The sequence below is a fragment of the Papio anubis genome, chromosome 6 (assembly GCF_008728515.1).
Source record: "Papio anubis isolate 15944 chromosome 6, Panubis1.0, whole genome shotgun sequence".
In the NCBI taxonomy this organism is placed as follows: Eukaryota; Metazoa; Chordata; class Mammalia; order Primates; family Cercopithecidae; genus Papio; species Papio anubis.
In genome coordinates, this window is record NC_044981.1 from 135,053,210 (window position 1) to 135,075,314 (window position 22,105).

A 22,105-nucleotide genomic window follows, 5' to 3' on the forward strand; every position below is an offset into this window, starting at 1 on the left:
GCCCTCTGCCAGCTTTGAATGTGTTTGCTCTTGTTTCTAGTCTTTTAATCGCATTGCCAGAGCAGTCACCCTTTGATCTTTCCAGCTTCTCTTTAGTACTGAAGTGCTGCTAAATTTCCCTCACACACAAATGTCCCAGAGATTCTGGCATGTTGCATCTTTGTTCTCATTAGTTTCAAAGAATATCTTTATTCTCTCATTTATGTACCCAGTATTGGTCTTTCATAGGAGTATAGTAGGTTGTTCAGTTTCACGAAGTTGAGCTGTCGAGTTTCTGTGTCCTGAGTTCTGTAGTTTACTGCACCGTGTCCGAGAGACAGTCCTGCCACTTCTGTTCTTACATTTGCTGAGGAGTGCCGACTCCTGCTCAGCAGGCCAAATTTTTAAATGCAAAAGATGGTGCTGAGAAGCAATGTATATTCTGTTGACTGAGAGCCCTGCATGCCCACAGGCCTGCTTTCTACAGAGATGGAGTTCAATTCCTGGATATCCCACACCTTCTGCCCTGCTGGATCTGTCTACTGTTGACAGGAGGTTAGTCTCCCAACGGCTGCATGGGGTGCCTAAGTTCCCTTTGTAAGTCTCTCAAGGACTTGCTTTATGAATCTGGTGCTCCTGTATTGGGTGTGCATATATATTACATAGCCAGCTCTTCCTGTTGAATTGATCCCTTTACTAGCCATGTAAATGGCCTTCTTGTCTCTTTTCGATCTCATTAGTTTTAAAGTTTGTTTTATCAGAGATCTGTACTGTAAGCCCTGGCTTTTTGTTCTCCATTTGTTTGTTAGATCTTCTCCTCCTCCATCCCTTTGACATTATTTTGAGCCTATATATGTCTCTAAGTGCAGGAGATGGGTCTCCTGAATACAGCAAACTGATGGTCTTGACTCTTTTATCCAGTTTTACAGTCTGTGCTTTCCTCTAATTGACTATTTAGTCCATTTATACTACATCGAGCAGGTGTGAACTGAACTCTGCCATTATGGATACAACTTATATTTTAGGTTTATATGATGCCTCTTCCTAGCCCCTGAATACTGGTCTTTAAGATTTTGGGCACGCTTGCACGTCAATGGGTTGTCTCTTTCCATGTTGAGCGCTTCCCTTCAGGTCTCTTTTAAGGCAGGCCTGGAAGTAGACAAATCTCTAAGCATTTGGTTATCTTGTAAAGGATTTTATTTTCCCTTCAGAAACCTAGCCTGGTTGATATGAAATTCTCCGCCTGTACCTTTTTCTTTAAGAATGTTGAATATTGGTCACCTCTGGCTTGTAGAGTTTCACAAGAGATCTGCTTTTAGTCCATTGACTTCCTCGGGGTGCAACCTGACCTTTCTCTGGCTGCCCTTGCATTTTCCTCCATTTCAACCTCTTCTTGTGAATCTGACACTGCAGTTCTGTAGTTGCCTCTTGAAGGGGAGTATCTCGTGGTACTTGTGGCCTGAATTTTGAATTGCTATCTGCCCTAATGGTTAGAAGTCTTGGATGATATCCTATGCTTTCCAACTTGTCTCCATTTCACTTCAGGCACCCTAATCAGACATATAGATTTGGTCTTTTATATAATCCCATACTTCCTGCAGGCTTTGTTCTATTTTTCTTTTCAGTTTCTCTCAGCTTCATTTCATTCATTTGATCCTCACTACTTCGATACATACTCTTCTCCAGCTATGACTCCAGCCTGGTTACTGAAGCTTGCATTTGCCAATGATTTCTGCGTCACTTCATCCCTGCCGTCTGCTTATGGCCTTCTCTGCATTAATTATTCTAGTTATCAATTTTCCACTTTTTTCAAGATTTTTAGTTTTCGCCAAAATGTAATTTCTCCAGTTTGGCAGCTTGATGGATCGTGCTCTCTCTCTCTGTCTGCCTACCAATTCTCCTGTCGAAGCTTTGATCTGTTGCTCATTGCATTCCTTTGCAAGTGAGAGATGCCTAGCTTTTGAATTTCCAGCTTTCTGGCCCTGCTTTTTCCTCTGTATCTTTTGTGGCTCAACCGGCCTCTGGTCTTTGGATGATGGTGACGCACTGATGGGGCTTTTGGTGTAGGTGTCCTCCTGTTTGCTGTAGTTTTCTCTTAACAGTCAGGACCCTCAGCTGGTAGGTCTGTTGAGATTGCTTGAGGTCCACCTAGACCCTGTTTGTCAAGGGGCTGGGCAAGCAGAGGCTGCAGAAGATAGGAATATTTCATGGAACAGCGAAAGGTACCTGTCTGATTCTTGCTTTGGAAGCTTCCTCTCAGGTGTACTCCCACCGTGCAAGTGTGGGGTGCTGGTCTGCCCCTAGTGGGGGATGTCTCCAGTAGCTACCAGTCAAGGGACCACTCGGCGTAGCTGCTCCACATCCGTTTCAGATCTCAAACCTCCGCAGGTTAAGAGATCCACTGCTTTCCCCAAAGCTGTCAGGAGTCGTCGCTCGTGCTGCCTTCAGCTTGCTTTCTGCTGCTGCTGCTGCTGCTGCTGCTTAGTTTCGTGCCCTGTCCCCTGAGGTGAGCCTGCAGAGACAGGCAGGCCTTCTTGAGCTGCTGTGAGCTCCATCCAGTTCGAGCTTCCCAGTGGCTTTGTTTACCTGCTTAAGCCTCAGCAATGGCGGGTGCCCCTCCCCCAGCCTTGCTGCCACCTTGCCCTTAGATTGCAGGCTGCTGTGCTAGCAATGAGGGAGGCTCCGTGGGCATGGGACCCTCCCGGCCAGGTGTGAGATATAATCTCCTGGTGTGCCCATTTGCTAAGACTCTTGGTAAAGCGCAATATTGGGTGGGAGTTACCCAATTTTCCAGGTGTTGTGTGTCTCAGTTCCCCTGGCTAGGAAAAGGGATTCCCTTCCCCTTTGCACTTCCCAGGTGAGGCAATGCCTTGCCCTGCTTCAGCTCTCACTGGTCAGGCTGCAGCATCTGACCAGCAACGATTGTCCAGCACTCCCTAGTGAGATGAACCCAGTACCTCAGTTGAAAATGCAGAAATCACCTGTCTTCTGTGTCGCTCGCACTGGGAGCTGGAGACTGGAGCTGTTCCTATTCGGCCATCTTGTTCTGCCCACTAGACCGCAATTTCAAGCAAACACTTTGAATTTGGGGTGCTAAATTTTGATCTGTTTGCTTCTACAGTAGTCACTAGCCACTCGATAAAGTCTTGCTCTAGGTTGAGTATCAATAAAAATTTAAGAATAATTGAACATTTTTCCAAGGAATGTTGTATTGATCAACTAGCATTCAAATACATCTATGCACCAATTATTGACTATGATATGTTCTGAGAAATGCATCATTAGGCAGTTTCATTGTGTAAATATTATAGAGTGCACTTAAGCAAACTTAAGATCGTATAGCCTACTACACATCTAGGCTATATGGCATAACCTATTGCTTCTAAGCTACAAACCTGTACATTATGTTATTGTACTGAATACTGGAGGCAATTGTAACACAGTGGTAAGTATTGTGTATCTAAACTTATCTAAACATAAAAAGGCACATTAAAAATATAGTATTATAATCTTATGGAATCACCATTGTATATGTGATTCTTTGAAATGTAATGTGGCACATGACTGTATACTCAGGCAATTCAATTTTGATTAAATAGCTTGGGTAGTAGCTCCTTACATTTGGCATTACAAACTTCTTTTCATTGTTTACAAAAAATCTTCATTTGTAATACCTTGTAATAATTCATAATTTACCACAACTGAAATTGAATCTCTGCTTCACAGCCAGTGGACTGGTGTCAGCTTCCTCATCCATTTTTTCTAGTTTAAATTCATCCCAATTTGGGCTTTTATTGTTTTCTCTTTATCATCTTCCATACAGCTACATCCATGACATGATGAAAACTTTGTCGCATTGTGAAATACTTCCTAGACAATAGTCAACCAATAAAGTTGGTGAGCATTAAAGAGGTGGAAGAAAGTAACAATTCTTGTCTCTCAAATAACTTTATACACAATTTTGGCTTTGTGTTTTTAGAACCATTGAGAGTCTGAGGAGACCTCTTATACATTTTTTATTCTGCATTACTGAATTTTTAAGAAAGAAATTATGTGCTATGATAGTGTTCTTGACTTTGAGAATTCTTGAAAGTCTCAAGAGGTATCTCTGGAGAATATAAGGGTCTCCTGTAACAAGATTAGATTTATGAGACACTTGTAGTTTATATGAAGCTTTCAAATTCACAGTTAATGAGGTTTCCCTGGTGGTGGCCCATACAAATGAAGATGTCAGAACAAAATGAAGCATAAACTCCTATTGCAATTGGGGCGGGCGGAGGGGTCTAATTTCATGATAATGTGGAAAAAGAGAGAGAGAGCAAAACATGTAACAACATTTATATTAATCTTCAGGAAAAGCAGAGTTAAAATAACTTCTAGATATTTTAAGTAATAGATAAGAAAATAAAGATACTCCAAAATCTAATGATAGATAGGGAAAAGTAATGGGAGTACAATACACAAACTGTTCTTGAGCCACAGCCTAATTATCAAATGATTACCGCTGTTTTAGGGTAATGCCAGCATGCAACACCTGTCTTGGATCAGTGTTATTACCAACTGCATTATTTTAGAAAATAAGGCCTGAAATAGTCAAGGAGTGGATAAGGAGACATGTTTGTGGCCTAGTGTCCCATTTAGGCCTTCTCTGTGGCTGTGATATCTCTGTATAAACTTAAGAAACATTTTATTTTATATTTTATTCTTATTGATTACAGCAGTCTGCTGCAGATGTGCATTTCATAGCCACTTTTCCTTTTTAATGTTTTAGTATTTCTTTAGTATTAATTCTATATCAAAATTAAATGGAAGTTACTAGAGTTAAAAAAAAAAACACTCAAGATTATAGACTTCAACCAAATGGAGAGAAAGAGAGGCTAAATGTTGACAAACGACTGTGGAAAAAAATACAGAAAATGGGTTTCACCTTATTTAGTCTCTATCTCATAGGGGTTTTATAAGTATTAAATGGGATAAAGTATGTGAAATGCCAGATACCTAGTAAACACTAAGTAAATATTACCAATCATAAAGCCTTCTATTACCGACTTTCTGATACAAAATATCTTGCACAATTTCCTGTGTCTTTCTTTCTAAACTTGGGATAAATCTCATGATACTCTCATTTGTTCCTCCCTCAATTACATCTAATTAAACCAGATTTTAGGAATCTGTAAGTTATATGCCCTCTCTGAATGATCTATTAAATAATAATATATTGTGAGCCACAATTTTGAGTCATATATGTAATTAAAATTTTCCTAGTAACTCTATCAAAAAAGCAAAAAGAAACAGGGAAAAACTTATTTGAGTGATATACTTTAGCATGATATTTACAAAATATCATCAGTTTCATTGACTTACATGTAATCAATGTAAAATTATTAGACAAAATTTACCCTTTTACATTTTGAAAATCTAGTACATATATTGTACGCATCTCAGTTCAGACTACCCACATTTCAATAATTCAATAGCTACCTGGACAGTGTAGATTCATATGAAGAGAAAATGAAGTTTACAGTAAAGAAAATTATCTCTAGTTATGTATTTTCAATCATTTGCAAGTGGATAAGGTAACTTTTTTCATGGATCATGATAAGTAAGGAGAGTAGCAAAGCTAGGACAAAGACCTTTTTTTTGGTTTGTTTTTGTCTTAAATCGTTTCTAATTATAACCTACTTTATTATACAGAAGTCTAGAGTTGGGCAGAAACACCTGTCTCAAACAGCCATCAATTCTTTGGAGTATTCAAAATTAACTTTTGTTTAGGATGATGTTAGTTAGTTGATCCAGTCATAGCCGCCATACAAATCTTGATTTTTGATGATTCAATGAGATAATGTACACAAAAGCATTCTGTAAGTTATAAAGCGCTATAAATGCATAGTGAAGATCAAGACTATTTTAATCATGTAGAGAATTCATTGGTAAGTGCACCTAAATTAAAATATAATGCTTTCCCTTTCCTTTCTAAATTGACTTTCCCTGTACAAGTTACTCATGGAAACCAGACACATTCTTTCCTTTCTTAAACTCTTAGGTCTCGAGTTACTAGGTAAGAGAATAAACCCTGGTTGGGATGAATTTTCCAAAAGAAATACTTAAAAGCATTCCATTTGTCTTTCCTTTCATTTCCCCAATCCAATTATTTCATATTTATATGATGGTTGTATGGGTCTCCAATTATCTACCTTTTTTTCAGTGCAGATAAACAGCTGATTAAATCTTTCTTTGATTTTTATGACATTTAGTAACTTGGTAGACAACACTGAATGTATTACTTCTGTGTACGTAGCCTAGAAATACTTAGAACAATGGCAACAACAACAGGTAATGCAGGGGAGATGATAGAAATGAGAAATTAAAGCAAAGTCAATGCCAATTCCATAGGCTAATTATAGTTTTCAGTGCATTATGAGTATTGAAAACAGTTTAGTTTGAGTAGAGGAAATAATGGGGATGGTGACAGTTATTTTAATCAATTAGAGTGGCCAGGGAATGAAGTGAGCAAGACAATCATGTCTACTTCTGAGAGAAGAACCTTTCCAGGTGGAGGGGACTGACAATGCAAAGGCCTTGATGTAATAAGTTTCTTGTCATGGCTGGAATAGATATGAGTGGTAGTATATTTTAATCTGAGAGTTGGCAGAGAGCCAGAATGCATAAGGAATGATAAGCGCTTTAGATTTCTTTTCTGAGTAAGACAGGATGCCAATAGAGGATTCGTTTTTTTTGTTGTTGTTGTTATTGTTTCAGTTCTGGTAAGAAGACATGAGATCTATCATTGTAACAAATTTTTGCCAGTACCATATAATATTGTTGAATATAGGTACAATATTGTATAGAATATCTTTAGGGCTTATTCATCTTCCTTGACTGAAACTTAATACGTCACTCCTCAATTCACTGTCTTCCCACCTGACAACCACCATTCCATTCTTGAATTCTATGAATTTGCCTAGTTTTAGATATGTCATATAATAGAATCATGATATATTTATCTTTCTGTAACTGGCATATTTCAGTTAGCATAATGTCTCCCAATTCATACATGTTGTCACATATTGCAGAATTTCCTTCTTTTTAAAAAATATCTGAATAGTATCCCCTTGTATGTAGAGAGTACATTTTCTTTTCTTTATCCATTCATTTATCAGTAGACATTTAGGGTGTTTCCACATCTTGATTATTGTGATTACAACTGCAACGAATATGGAAGTGCTTCTATCAATTTGAGATACTGATTTCAGTTCTTTTGGATAAAAAACTCAAGTAGGATTGCTGGATCATATGGTATTCTATTTTTAATTTTTGAGAGTCTCCATACTGTTTTCCATAATGGCTGTGCTGTTGGCACCTTGGGTTCTTGTAATCTCCCAGTATAGAAATGAAGAGACGTCACCAGACATAGCAGCAAAGAGAAAGATTTATTTCACTTGTGCACAAGGAAGTCAGCACTGCAAAAAGAAAAGAGTGGGCTGCTCCCTGAGAGTAGTATGTGCGCTAGTTTTATAGATCCTTTCTATAGGGAACAGTTTCATCAGGTCCTATATAGCAGGGTTTTCTCTAGTGCTTGTTCAGTGGCCTTATGTACTTCTTAATACATTGCATGGAACATAGGCATTTTAAATCTCCACCCCTGGGCATGATTTTCAGCATTAAAATGAGGAAGGGGTAACTGTGAGTTGAAGTTCAAGTCTATCGGCACATGTGGAACCCAAGGGAAGTCCCCAGCCCCCTAAAGCAGAAACCTGTAGTGAATAGCTTCTTGGGTCTTTATTTGATGATTGACTGGAACTTAGGTCAGCTATAGCTTGAGAGGCATTTTTTCTTTTTCTCTAAACCACGTCAAAACCGGAAGCCTGCCAGCTTGCCTGTCTCAGCTGTACCTTTACATTTCCACCAAGAGTGTTCTAGTGTTCCCTTTTCTTCACATCCTTCCCAACACTTGTCTTTTGATTTTTTTGGTAATAACCATCCTGACAGGTGTGAGGTGTTATCTCATTGTGGTTATAATTTGCATTTCCTAGTATGTTTTATTGGGAGAAATGTCTCCTTAAGTCCTTAGTCCATTTTTAATCAGTTTTTTTATATTAACCCTTATCAGGTTTATGATTTGCAAACATTTTCTCTCATTCCATAGTTCATCTTATTATTTTGTCAATTGTTTCCTTTGTTGTGCAGAAGCTTTTTTAGTTTGATGTAGACCCATTTATTTTTGTTTTCGTCGCCTGTACTTTTGGTGTCATATACATGAAATAATTGCTAAGACCAATGTCAATAAGCTTTTCTAATATGTTTTATTCTAGGAGTTTTACAACCTCAGGTCTTACATTTATGTCTAGAAGAATTTTCTTTCTTTTTTTTTTTTTCTCCCTCTCTTTTAAGAGACAGGGTCTCACTCTGTTACACAGGATGGAGTGCAGTGGCATGATCATAGCTCACTGCAACCTTTAACTCCTGGGTCCAAACGATCCTCCGGGCCTCAGCCGCTAGAGTACCTAGGACTATAGGGATGCACCACCATGCCTGGCTGGTTTTTAATTTTTTGTAGCAATAGAGTATTGCTATGTTTCCTTGGCTGTTCTTGAACTCCTAGCCTCAAGTAATCCTCCCACCCAAGCCTCCTAGAGTGCTGGGATTACAGACAGAGCCACTATGCTGAGCTTGGAAGATTTTAAATTGTTAAAATATTCATACTACCAAAAATGAAATATAGATTTAATGTAATACCTATCAAAATTTCAATGGGAGTTTGTACAGAAATAGAAAAAATAATTCTCAAAGTCATTTGAAACCATGAAGGCCATGAATAGGCAAATCACTATTGAGAAATAATAAAGCTGGAGGCACCATATTTCCTGATTTCAAAATATATTACAAAACTACAATAATTGAAACAGTATGGTACTGTTATAAAGGCAGACATATAGTCCCATGGAACAGAATACAAAGCCCAAAAGTAAATCTACACATATATGGTCAATATATCTTTGATAAGGATGACAAGAATACATAATAAGGAAGAATTATCTGTTCAAAAAATAGTGTTGAGAAAACTAGAAAGCCATCTGCAAAAAAAAAAAAAAAAAAAAAAAAGAGAGAGAGATTCGATATTTAGCTTACACTATACATAAATATTGACTCGAATGAGAAACTTAGACAAAAGACTTGATACTGTAAAAAATCATAGGGTTTTCAGTTGGGAAGCTACATAATCTAATTTACATTTCAAAATCATCCCTTTGGTTACCTTATGAACAACAGATTATGAAGAGATTGGAAGGAAGGAAGGAAGGAAGGAAGGAAGGGGAAGGAGGGAGGGAAGGAGGGAGGGAAGGAAGGAAGGAAGGAAAGAAGGAAGGAAGGAAGGAAGGGAAAGGGAGAGAGTAAGGGAGGGAAGGAAGAGAAACAACATACAAAATACCTTTTAAATAATGCTGTGAAGAGGGAGTGGTGACTTGGACAAGGGATGTAGGGATAGATGTGATGAGATGTGGTTACATGCTGGATGTGTTTGAAGACAGAGTCAACATAATTCAGTGATGAACATATGTGAGATAAAGTGTTAAGGTTGACTCCAAGGTTATTAACATGTGTAGCTGGAAGAACAAATTTTCCACTTACTATGATGGGGAAGACTGGTATGGAAATATGTTTGAGGAGAAGTGAATAATTAAGTTTTGGAAATATTAAATTTGAAATTAAACGTTCATACCCTTTGAACACCCAGTTTCACCCCTTGGAGGGTAGTTGAATATATTCAATTTATATGAGTCCAGTGATTAGGGAAGAGGTTACAGTTAGGGATGTAGATTTTGGTGTCATCAGCCTACATATTTGTGACTATGGACCGAGCAAACCTCAAAATTTACCTGTGCTATTCTTTGATTAATTTGCTTAACATTTTTGAGAGCATTGTGCTGTGTTCTAAAAGTTTAGTATATGAAATTTTCTTATAATCAAGCCTCTTTATTTAAAAGTATTACTTCATTTCCCTGTATAAATTTATGCTTAAATAACAAACTCCTCCTCTTTACTAATTAAAATAAAGGAACTCTTCTTGAGTTCTGAAAATACAACAAATTTCTGTATGTAATACACAGCCATTTCAAAATAGAATACCTAATATGACTGTCTTGTAGTATAATTCTTTCCATACTTCTTGACATGTCTAGCATTGAGTTCTTTTGTGGGTTAATTATTTTGTAAGTTCATAAATTATACATAATACTGCACCAATTACCTAAGTATCTGGCTTAAATTACACAATTTTGGATTCAAAAGTCTTGTAAACTTTTATTATAATTCTGATTATGTTACTTGCCCAATAAAGAAACAGATTCTTTTTCACAAAATGATCCAATAATTCTTTCTTTCATGAGTGATTACCTGTATCACCTATAGTTCATTCATTCTTCTATATACTCTAAACATTTTTGTATTAAATTCACACAATTAGAAATCTTGATAGGCATACACATATTTATATAGTTGCCTTCTTGTAAAAGATCTTTTACTTTTTTCAGCTTTAAGGTTACACCTTTAGCTTACATTAAATCACTTTTTTATCTTTCTGCTATAGGAATTTGACGTTTTGCCTTTCTTTTTTTCATTCAAGATATATTTCATTCAAGAAATAGGCATTGGGCACCTATGAGGCATTAGGGCTATTCTTTTACTGTAGTATTAAATATTTATAATATATTTAATACATATGTAACATATGTTACATATATAATATATATTTATTATAAGGTAATTGTTAAGGAATGAGTTTTTCATTATTACAAGGTATTTTCATAAATTCTTCCAGTTAAGCCATATTTCTCTAAGAAATTGGTCTATTTGTGAGTTATGATTAATGTAAGTGTGGAAATTGATTATATATTTCCTCTTTTGGGATACTAGGAAGTTCAGACTCCAATTTACAGTCCAACTCTATCAACTGTAAAAGATCTTATGATTTGTTATTTGTATGCTCCCTCCTTTTAAATTACATCTTATTTTTATTTTATTCTTAATTCTTTATTTTTGTAATCTGTTAATTTTATGTATAATTGTTAACCAGTTCAAATCTCTTTTGTTATGAACATGTATAAGTATATAAACATATATACTGTTATATACATATATGTGTATTTATATATAGTATATATCTATGTGTGTGTATATATACACATATATATTTGTAGATGAATGTAATTTATCTATGTATGTATGTATGTACCTATCAATCTATAGAGAATAATTATTGTCTAAATATTTACTGCCCTTTATTACCTGATCACTCTCTACCAGGTAATTCCTGAAGATAATATTCTTAGCTATACTGATATCAGACTTGTCTATATGACTTGACTTGGCCAATAAAATGTGACATATGGGCCGGGCACGGTGGCTCATGCCCGTACTCCCAGCACTTTGGGAGGCCAAGGCAGGCGGATCATGAGGTCAGGAGATTGAGACCATCCTGGCTAACACGGTGAAACCCTGTCACTACTAAAAAATACAAAAAATTAGCCGGGCGTGGTGGCGGGCGCCTGTAGTCCCAGCTAGTCGGGAAGCTGAGGCAGGAGAATGGTGTGAACCTGGGAGGCGGAGCTTGCAGTGAGCTGAGATAGAGCCACTGCACTCCATCCTGGGTGACAGAGAGAGACATTGTCTCAAAAAAAAAAAAAAATGACATATTTTACATATATCACTTTCACTTACATACTTATATTTGTAAATATATTTCTACATCTATAGCTATCTGCCATTTATCTATGCATGAGTGAATTAAATTCTTTTTACATATAAAGTACTTAAATATATTAGTATCTCTAGAGATTATCACATTTTAAGTACATTTTTGTCTATTCAAGAAAAAATTTGTATATTATCCATGGCTTAGATATATTGTCAGTACTTCAACAATACTTGCAGAAATCCGTGGCATAATACACTGTAGATTATGACTAATATCGCCACGAGCCACCCGGGGCTTTTAAAATTTAAATTAGCAAAAATTAAAATTTTATTTACTTATTTGACCTAGTCACATTTAAAGAGTTTAATGACCACATGTGGCTAGCGTAATGGAGAACACAGATATAGAACATTTTTATCACCAGAGAAAGTTCTATTGAAAAACTTTATTATGGAATAAAAGAATTGTTTTTTTTTTTACCAGAAGTGCAGATATTTTTGCTTTTCTACTTTTTTTCTAAAATAAGGAGATTTTTTAATGTACGATACTAATTTATTATTGTTGCCACAAAATCACAAATTGACAGAAACGTTCTAATGAGAAAATACATAAATTGAAAAGTCATAAGTTGCCCATTGATCGGAAAAAAAATCCCAGATTAATTGTGGTAGCATTTTTTTATTAGGATATAAATAATTGGATGGCAAACTAGTTGCATTTTGGAGTTCAAATTGACATTACTGCAGCCTCGTAAAAGCTAAGCAATGAACTACTCTGATGAAACTCACTTTTGGAATTAATTTGACCTGCATATTAAAATGCTAGAAAGACGTAATCTCTCTAGGCTGTATTTCTTCAGCTAAGTACAGTAGCTGTCATATTTGTAAACAGCTAATAATTAGTGAAAAGTAATAGATGATGCAGTTGAGTGACAGAGGACTTAGAGGAAAGAAACAAAAGCTTCAGTTCAAAGTGCCAAAATGGTTTCTGTAATGGTTTTTTACATTGATCATTTTCATCACTTTATGTTTATTATTATCTTATCAAAAGTAGCCATTAGAGGAAACAGGTATACAGCCACCTTGAATAAAACTGAATTTGGTCATGGAAGCATTCTGTTAGAGACTATCATACAAACTATTGTTTCCATCTTTTGTGCTGCTGCAAAAAAAGTGAAATTGATTAGAAATGACATTAGGTATAGTAAAATTGACCCGTGATTTCATAGTTGCATTTGTGGCATTGATCTACAGATTAAGGAGATGTTTGTGTTCTACCTTTTTTTATCCTACAGCCTTGTATAATTATACTTGTAATATAATGAGTACTTACTTGCATACCAATACTTCTACATGTAGATTTTTAGAAAATTAAACAGTGCTACAATAAAATTTCTGGGTTTTTTTTGTTTGTTTGTTTTTGTTTTTGTTTTTGTTTTTTTTAGATGGAGTCTCACTCTGTGGCCCAGGCTGGAGTGCAGTGGTGTGCTCTCAGCTAACTGCCATTTCCACCTCCCGGGTTCAAGCAATTCTTCTTTCTCAGTTTCCTGAGTAGCTAGGACTACAGCCATGCACCACCATGCCAGGCTAATTTTTGTATTTTTAGTAGAGACAGGGTTTCACAATTTTGGCCAGGCTGGTCTTGAACTCCTGACCTCAAGTGATCTGCCCGCCTCCCAAAGTGCTGATATTACAAGTGTGAGCCACTGCGCTCAACTGTAATTCCTAATTTTTTAAAGACCATGATGATAAACCTTTTTTTATGAAAACAAAAAGATTGCTTAATGACACACTTAGATTACATGGATCCTCTTTTGTGCTTGAATGGATTAGGGTTGAATATTAATTGCTAAAGTATGGAGAATGAGAATGTTGCTATTTTCTACTGTTACTTTAATTGTGCAAAATGTTTATAAAACACTGAATTAAAACTTATAGTAAGTCGATAGCAAACTAAAAAGAATCTTTAAAAATGATGCCTTGATATGCCAGATGGTTACTTCAAGCATTCTGTAGGGTAATTTAAAAAAATGTATATTTTGGATCAAAATGTGAAACGTTAAGCATTTTATTGGAAGCTTCACAATTCTTGTTCATTGACTTTTCTGTTGTTTTCTCAGTAGAAATCCAAAGCTTCTTTAGGTTGGGAAGCCAAACTAACCAGTCCCCAACAAGAACTTCTAATTTAAAAGTATTTAAGTATTTTTTAAATTTAGGGATTCAATACCAAAAAGGGGTGTAGCCACCAATTTTGTCTTCAAATCTAATCGATGATAATGACACTAAAGCTAGATATAGTGCAAGAGCATTATATTATTTTGGAACACGTGTTTCTGTAGATGCTGGCAGTTTTCAAAAAAGGATGTCTTGCATACAGCAGACCAAGATTTTTATTTAAAGAATTTACCCTAATAATGAGATGCCAAATAGTTTTTAAAGGAGGGTTTAAAACAAAAAAAAAAGAATGAATGAATGTGACAGAGCTTTATGCTAATTCTTGCCTGATTTCTTGGGAAGGTTCTCCAATGAGTTGCAATAATTTCTAGAAATTCCACCTTCCATACATATTCTGTGTGAATATTATGAATATCCATTAAATGATCAACAGGTAATTTATAGACAGTTAACTAATTTGAACCATTGCTACCATTCACGCTTTGCTCATCTGTTTTTATTGTCTCCATTGCTCTCCCCAAATCTCTTTGTAGTCTGATACCCAGAATACATTTGCTGTCCCTCTTTTTCCTTATATAAACTCCTCTTTTTTATACCTCTATCATGACTCTTAGGGTTATTTTCTCATTAATTTAAGGCAATTCCTGAACAACTATTATTAGTTTGAAGATGAGCACATGATCCAAGTTTGCCCTGTGAGACCGAATGGAGAAAATTGTATTATTTCATCGAAAGAGAGTTTCCCTGTGTTCCAGTGTATATGAACAAAGAAGCATTTTGCTCAGTTGTTTCTGGTAGCAGTTTTGTGACGATGAGAGGAATTGACCAATGGACAAAACTGGCATGCCAAGAATGGCAGAGTGGTGAGAGAGTAAGAATCTGGGTCCATCACAGCAGCATCAGGCCACAGCAGCCTGAGTTTCAACTGTATACACATTTCACAATTTTACCATGAGGATTATGTACTAAATATGAGTTAGTTTGAAAATAATATTTGTATTAAAACTCAGTTACATTAAAGCAACTGTTGTGGAAGAGGCTGGGTTGAGAATGCTTTGTAGAAAAATTCTCCAAAAGCCCTTTATCCAAATGTAGAAATGCAACCCTTTTGTAAGTTGTGACTACTTGTATACCATATGTTTTTCAAAGCACTTAAAACGTGAGATAAATATTAAGCAACTTTTTTGAGATAACAATTTATCGAGGTATGATTGACATGTAAAAATCTGCACATATTCAATGTATACAACTCAATGAGTTGAGGATAAGTATAAAACCATAAAACCATCACCACCATTAAGGCCATAGATATATATTTGTCACTTCCCAAAGTTCCTTCTGGCCTCTTTATTATTATTATCATAATCATCATCATCATCATTTATTGTTGTTATTATTATTATAAGATCTATCCTTTTAGAAATTTTTAAGTATAAGAATACAGTGTTGTTAGCTATAGACACTATGCTGTACAGTAGACCTTCAGAACATAACTTGCAAAATGAACCTTTGTACCCTTTGACCATTGCCTCCCCACTTCACCCTCCCATCAGCCCCTGGCAATCAACATTCTATTATAGTCTATATTCTATTATATTCCAAAACATGTATGTTAAGATGTTTTGTTAACAGCTTTGTTTTTCTTTTTCAAGATTGATTTAGCTATTCAGGGTCATTTGTGCTTCCATATAAATTTTAGGATTGCTTTTTTTTCTATTTCTGTGACAACTTTCTTCTATTTCTTCTAATACATGAATGTAGACATCTTTTAATTTATTTTTGTCTTCATCAATTTATTTCAATAATGCTTTATAGATTTTAGTGTACAGATCTTTCACATACTTGATTAATTTTATTCTTAAGTATTTTTATTATTTTTGGTGCTATTGTAAGAGGAATTGTTTTATTAATTTCTATTTCAGAAAGTTCATTGCTAGTGTATAGAAATGAGACTGATTTTCGTATGTTGATTTTGTATCCACATATTTACTGAACTTTTTTACTATTTCTAACAATGTTTTACTGGAGTCTTTACAGTCCCTGCTCTTGATCTTAGAAGAAAAGCTTTCAGCTTTTTACCCTTGAGTATCTCAGATGTTGGCTGTGGGCTTGTCATATGTGATCTGTATTATATTGAGGTATGTTGCTTTTACACCTAATAAATTAGTTTTTTTTTTTTTATCATGATGGGAAGTTAGATTTTGGCAAATGCTTTTCTGAATCTATGGAGATGATTATGTGATTGTTAATCATCATTCCATTCATGTGGTATATCATATTTATTGATTTGCATATGTTGAACCATCCTTGCATTCCAGGGGAAAATCTTGCTCATAGTGAAGGATTTTAAAAATGTTATTGAATTCAGTTTGCTAATATTTTGTTGAGAATTTTGCATTTATCAGGTATATTGGCCTGTGCTTTTCTATTTTTTGGGTCCTTGTCTGACTTTGGTAACAGAGTAATACTGGTCTTGTAAAATAAGTTTGAAAATATTTATTCCTCTTTAATTTTTTAGAAGAGTTTGGGAAAAATTGGTGTTAATTTTTCTTTAAATGTTTGGTAGAATTCACCAGTAAAGCCATCAGGTCCTAGACTTTTCTTTGTTGAGAGGTTTTGATTACTAATTCAATGTTCTTACTCGTAATTGGTTGGCTCAAGTTTTCTATTTTCTTCATGATTGGGTCTTGGTAGTTTGTATGTTTCTAGGAGGGCAACCATACATTCGCTGTTTCTAGGAATAAATCTTTCTTCTTGGTTTACCAATATGTTGGTGTATATTTGTTCATCATAGTCCATTGTGATCTTTTGTATTTCTGTGGTATCACTTGTAATGCTCTCTCTTTAATTTATATTTATTTTTATTTGAGTCTTCTTTTTTCTTAGTTACTCTAGCTAAAGGTTTGCTAATTTTGACTATTTTTCTAAAACAAAAACAAAAAAACCTCTTAGCTTCATTACTCTTTCCTACTTTTTTAGTCTCTATTTTATTTATTTCTGTTCTAATTCATTTCCTCCCCTCTGTTAATTTTGGGCTTATCTTATTCTTCTTTTCTGGTTCCTCAAGGTATAAATTTAGGTTGTATACTCAAATCTTTCTCTCTTTTTTTAATATAGGTATTTACTGTGGTAACTTTTCCTTTTAGAACGACTTTTGCTGCATCCTATAAGTTTGGATATGTTATATTTTCATTTTTGTTTGTCCCAAGACACGTTTTGATATCCCTTTTAATTTATTTTCTTACCTATTGGTGATTCAATAGTGGTGCATTTAATTTTCTTCTTGTTTCTAATTTCATACCATTGTGATTTAAAAAGATACCTGATATGATGTCAGTCTTCTTAAATTTATTATGACTTGTTTTGTGGTCTAGGATATGACCTGTTTTGGAGAATGATACATGTATGATTGTGAAAAATACACATTCTGCTGCTGTTGGATGGAAGGTTCTGAATATTACTGTTAGATCCTTTTGGTCTATAGTTGTTTCAGTTCACTATTCTCTTATTGATTTTCTGGCTGGATAATAAATTCATTGTTGAAGGTGTAGTATTGGAGTCCCCTACCATTAGTGTATTGCTGTGTATTTAGCCCTTCAGTTCTGTTAGTATTTGTTTTATATAGTTAGGTGCTCAGATGTTGGGTGCATATATATTTACAATTGTTATAATCTCTCAATAAATTTACACTTTTATTTTTATTGATGGTCTTCTTTGTCTCCTGTGATAATTTTTGACCTGAAGTCTAATTTGTCTCATATAAAGTATTGCCACCACTTCTACATTCTTTTGGTTACTGTTTGCAAGGAATATCTTTCTTTGATTACTACGCTTTGTCCTTAAAGCTGAAGTGAGTTCTTCTGTTCCTTTCATCTGTCTTTCTTTGTGATTATTTTTATAGTGAGATGCTTTCCTTCCTTTCTCTTTATTTTTTTTGCATCTGCTAAAGGTTTTTCTTTGTTATTACTGTGAGACTTACATAAAAGATCTTGTAGTTATAACAGTCTATTTTAAGCTGATAACAATGAACTATGATCACAAAGAAAACCTCTACAATTTTACTTCTTGCCCTGACACACATTTTGTTGCTGGTATCACTGTTTATGACTTTCATTCTGTGTTTCTATTAACAATTTATTATAGCTATAGTTACTTTCAATCCTTTTGTTTTTTAACTTTTATACAAGAGTTAAAAGTTATTTATGTACCTCCACTGTAACATAAGTATTTTAGACTTGACTATACCCTTACCTTTACCAGTGAGTTTCATACTGTCATCTTTTCATGTTGCTAATTAGCATTCTTTCATTTCACCTCGAATACTTCCCTCCAGTACGTCTTGTAAGCTCGAGAGATAATAAGATCTTTCAACTTTGTTTGCCTGGGAAAGTATTTCCTTTTTTCCTGAAGGGCAGCTTTGCCTGGTGAAGTATTCTTGGCTAACAATTTTTTCAGCACTTTGAATATGTAATCTTATTCTCCTGGCCTGTAGGGTTTCTGCTAAGAAATCCACTGATGGTCTTATGAATGTTCTTTTATATGTCACAAGGATTTTCTCTTGTTTAAGCAGCTTCTTTATTCTAGTTTAATGTTCTCATAAATTTTATTAACTTAAAATTGCATCAGCAACTATGTAGTCAATGTTAGAATAAGCAGATTTTTCCTGTCTTAAACCAGATAAAAAGATCTAGTTTGACTATGTTTTGTGCCACTGTTATGGAAATCCAAATACATAGCTTTACTAAAATAATAGCTCTTGTATTGATAATGCATTGACTTCCTGGCTTCAAATTTATGATCAGGCATGAATTAAACTGTGCCTATAATTAGTAAGTTGGTTTGTGTTTTCTTTTTTCTTTTTCAAATTGATCTTATAAAATATTATATGAGGTATGTATAAAAATAAATAAAATCAGTGCTTGTAATGTCTATATGAGGGGACACTTTACTTATAGGCCAAGACTATTAAAAAAAAAAAAAAAAGAAAGAAAACATGCCTGACTCAATAAAATGAAATACAAGCCATATCATTTTCTTGTTTTTTGTTTTTTTTTTGTTTTTTTTTTTTTGCACTCAAGGGAAAATATCTTTTCTCAGCCACAGATGACCAGAATATGTTATTAATTAGAGTAGAAATATCAGTAATTTTTCTCACTTCTGTAAGGATAGCCTTCTCATTACAACCTTGGTCCAATAAACTTAGTTGATTGAGATCTGGACAGAGGTGTGATAATACCTCCATAATAACAATGATTGTAATGAATCCATTAACATTAACTGTTAAAGCATGTCTGATAAGCCTTTCTAATTGATCTAGGATGCAGTATCCCCATTCTATACAGAAATGAGCAGTGGTTAGGAATGACTTTTCATTAATGCCTGAGAAAAGATTAAACAAAGTGCCTGCCTATTAATACCTTGTTCTACTCAAAACTCCAAATCTACTCCTATATTCTATAAAACTCATGACGTGGTGTTTTTGTGGTCAATGGAGCTAGCAGTAATTCTGTATGATGTATTTTGCTCTAATAAACTTTCAGTTCAGCTATATGTCCAGAGTATAAGGCCTGTTTTATGGCTTAAACTTCATCTTCAATCTAGTAGGGTTCAGAAACACTTAACCCTATGATCCAGTAATGCTTTGTCAGGGTCTTGTAGAATAAGATTATTTAATTGGGGTCTTCACCACCTTTCACAAATTCTTTAAAAAGTCACTGGCCCTGTCATAGCATCTATTTCTGACTTACCTGTAAGTTTACTGTTACATTAGGGATGCCACATCCTATGAAGGCATATAGCACACACAGCAAAAATGGTAAGGGAGAAATGAAAATGCGATAGAACATTTTAAAAAATAGATATGACCATTCCTCTCTGCTCCAAATGTTCTTTCAAAATAAGCTGCTGATGTACAACACTGCATATCTGGTTTCATGAAGACTTTCCTTCCCCACTAACTCGACATAGAAAACATCAATCCTGGAGTTTTAATAAACATTGAGCTCAGTTGCTTTGCTTACATTCAGTTAATCACCACATATCTTTATGCTCTTGTCAGCTTTGAAAAATGTATACAAAGGAAGTTATACTCTGAAGGCTACAGCCATAACAATAAGAGGCTTTTTAAAATAAAAGAAAAATAGCTTTCACCATACAAAGAGCTCTAGATCCAAAAGGCATAATATCCTCATGGCTGGGTCAAGTTTTACTATGAGATTTTTGCCAAAGGCAATGTTCTGGCATACAAAATTGTTATAGAGGCCATACATGAAGAATTGTGGGAAGTTAAACTGAATGGAACCTTATCCTACTTAAGTTTGTCTTATCCCACTCCCTCATTTATAGATATACTGTGAATTCCTGACACACTGTCTAATCTAATATCAATAAAAGTTCAGAGTGGGACTGAGATGGGTGCTTACATCCAGGGCTGCTTTCACTATTAAATAATTTGAAGTGTGGATATCAGATTTTAACTCAATAAAGCATCTAAATAGTATATAATTATATTATTATAGGTTAATCTGGAAATTGAGTTTCTGAGAGATTGTAACTTTCTCAAGGTTTTGTAGTAGTGGTAACAGAACTGAGATTAAAAACTTTAAAGTCTTGGTTTTTTATTCCCATTTTGCTGCAGTATCCATGACACCTCAGTTTGGCTATCAGATCTTGAGTATGTGTGTTGGTAAAGCAGAGCCTTTGTTATTGTTTGACTGTCTCCTCCAATATTCATGTGTTGGAAATTTCATCTCTGGTGTGATGATATTAGGAGGTGGAGACTTTAAGAGGTGATTAGGTCATTAAGAGGAATTAACACTGCTCTTGCAGGACTGGGTTAATTTTCTTAAGAGTGAGTGAGTTCTTGCTGTCATGGGACTGGATTAGTTACTGTGAGAGTGGGTTGTTAGAAAGTGAGACTACCCCTGGTATTTTGCCCCTTTTTACACGTGCCCACTTCCCCCTTTTCACTTCTTCTCCATGTTTTGCCACAGCATGAAACCATCACCAGAAGCTGACCAGATGCAGCCCCTCATTTTTAGACTTCCCAGACTCCTGAACCATAAGCCAGAATAAAACTCTCTCCTTTCTAAATTATTCAGTCTCAGGTACTGTTATAGCAACAGAAAATGGCATTCCTCAAGTGAATAAACCCAAATGGATGTAACCCACCTAACAGAGGCAAGCTATTGTCCTAACAGCAGCAGATCTGCCAGCCATTAGCTCTACTTCAGCATCATTACTAATTGCAAAAAACAAAGTGGAAAAATTGAGTGTTGTCTTGTATGTGCTATCTTCATAACATGTAACATTTTTTGAGACCATTTTCATTTTCAACAGTTGTTATGATTTCCTTGGAAGTTTATTCTTTTTATTCCTTTCTTCATTTACAGTTAACTTGCTTTTTGTGTAAAAGTGTATGTGTGTGTTGTAAGGATGTTCAGAAAAAAAGAAATGTCTAAAAGAGAATGGGAGAAAATCAGGGAAACACACATAATAAATGAAAGTAAGATACAGATTTATTATGTCAGTTAAGTATCCTTTGGCTGGCCTGTGAATAATATTTAGCGTGAATTATGAACGCTGTCTTCTTTTGATGCTAACATTACATATTATCCCAATATATTTTTAAAAATAACTTTATCATATGAGTAGTCTTTTGTGCAAAAATGATTATCATGGGAAAAGATTTTTTTAAAAGGGATAAACAAACATGAACATAAACTTCCCTGTAATTCAACAGATGGTTAATTACCTTAGTAATTTTGATGAATCTTCTTTCAGTTTCTTTCCCTCTGCTCAATCTGATTTGTAATTCACTCTTTTCAATTATTTTAATATAAATTTAACATTGTCTAGGCATAATATATTTGCCTAGATATGCTGTAAATATATCTATAATTTATATCTACATCTATAATATATATTATGTATCTATAATTGTATCTATATATTATATATAGATATATAGATATTTATAATTATATACCGCTAACATATAGATAGCTATAGTATGCATATAATATGCAGATATAATAGATATCTAATTATAAATAGCTATATATAATTATATATAATATAATTATAGATTTCTACAATATATAATAAAATATATGTATAGTAAATCTATAATATATCTATAATATATTTAATATATATAATCAGTCTCGGTCTTTTATTGTGTCTAATTTAATTTTTTAGTATTAAAAACAATAACAATGTACAGTCATCTTTGATTTGTTAGTTAATATAAATAACT

The 22,105-nt window shown here is 34.6% G+C and overlaps 1 protein-coding gene across 10 annotated transcripts in view; it reads left to right on the forward strand.

Moving 5' to 3' along the window:
* The window catches only part of THEMIS (thymocyte selection associated), a 240,832-nt gene that overhangs the window by 166,613 nt on the left and 52,114 nt on the right, over positions 1–22,105 (forward strand). The window contains exon 5 of one of the 10 annotated variants that reach the window (XM_021937901.2): positions 14,486–15,588. The exons of the other annotated variants lie outside the window; for them this stretch is intronic. Within the exon in view, the coding sequence (XP_021793593.1) occupies positions 14,486–14,515 (30 nt within the window). The 3' untranslated portion in view covers positions 14,516–15,588. Of the gene's footprint in view, positions 1–14,485; positions 15,589–22,105 lie in introns of those variants that run through there. 10 annotated transcript variants of the gene reach the window in all.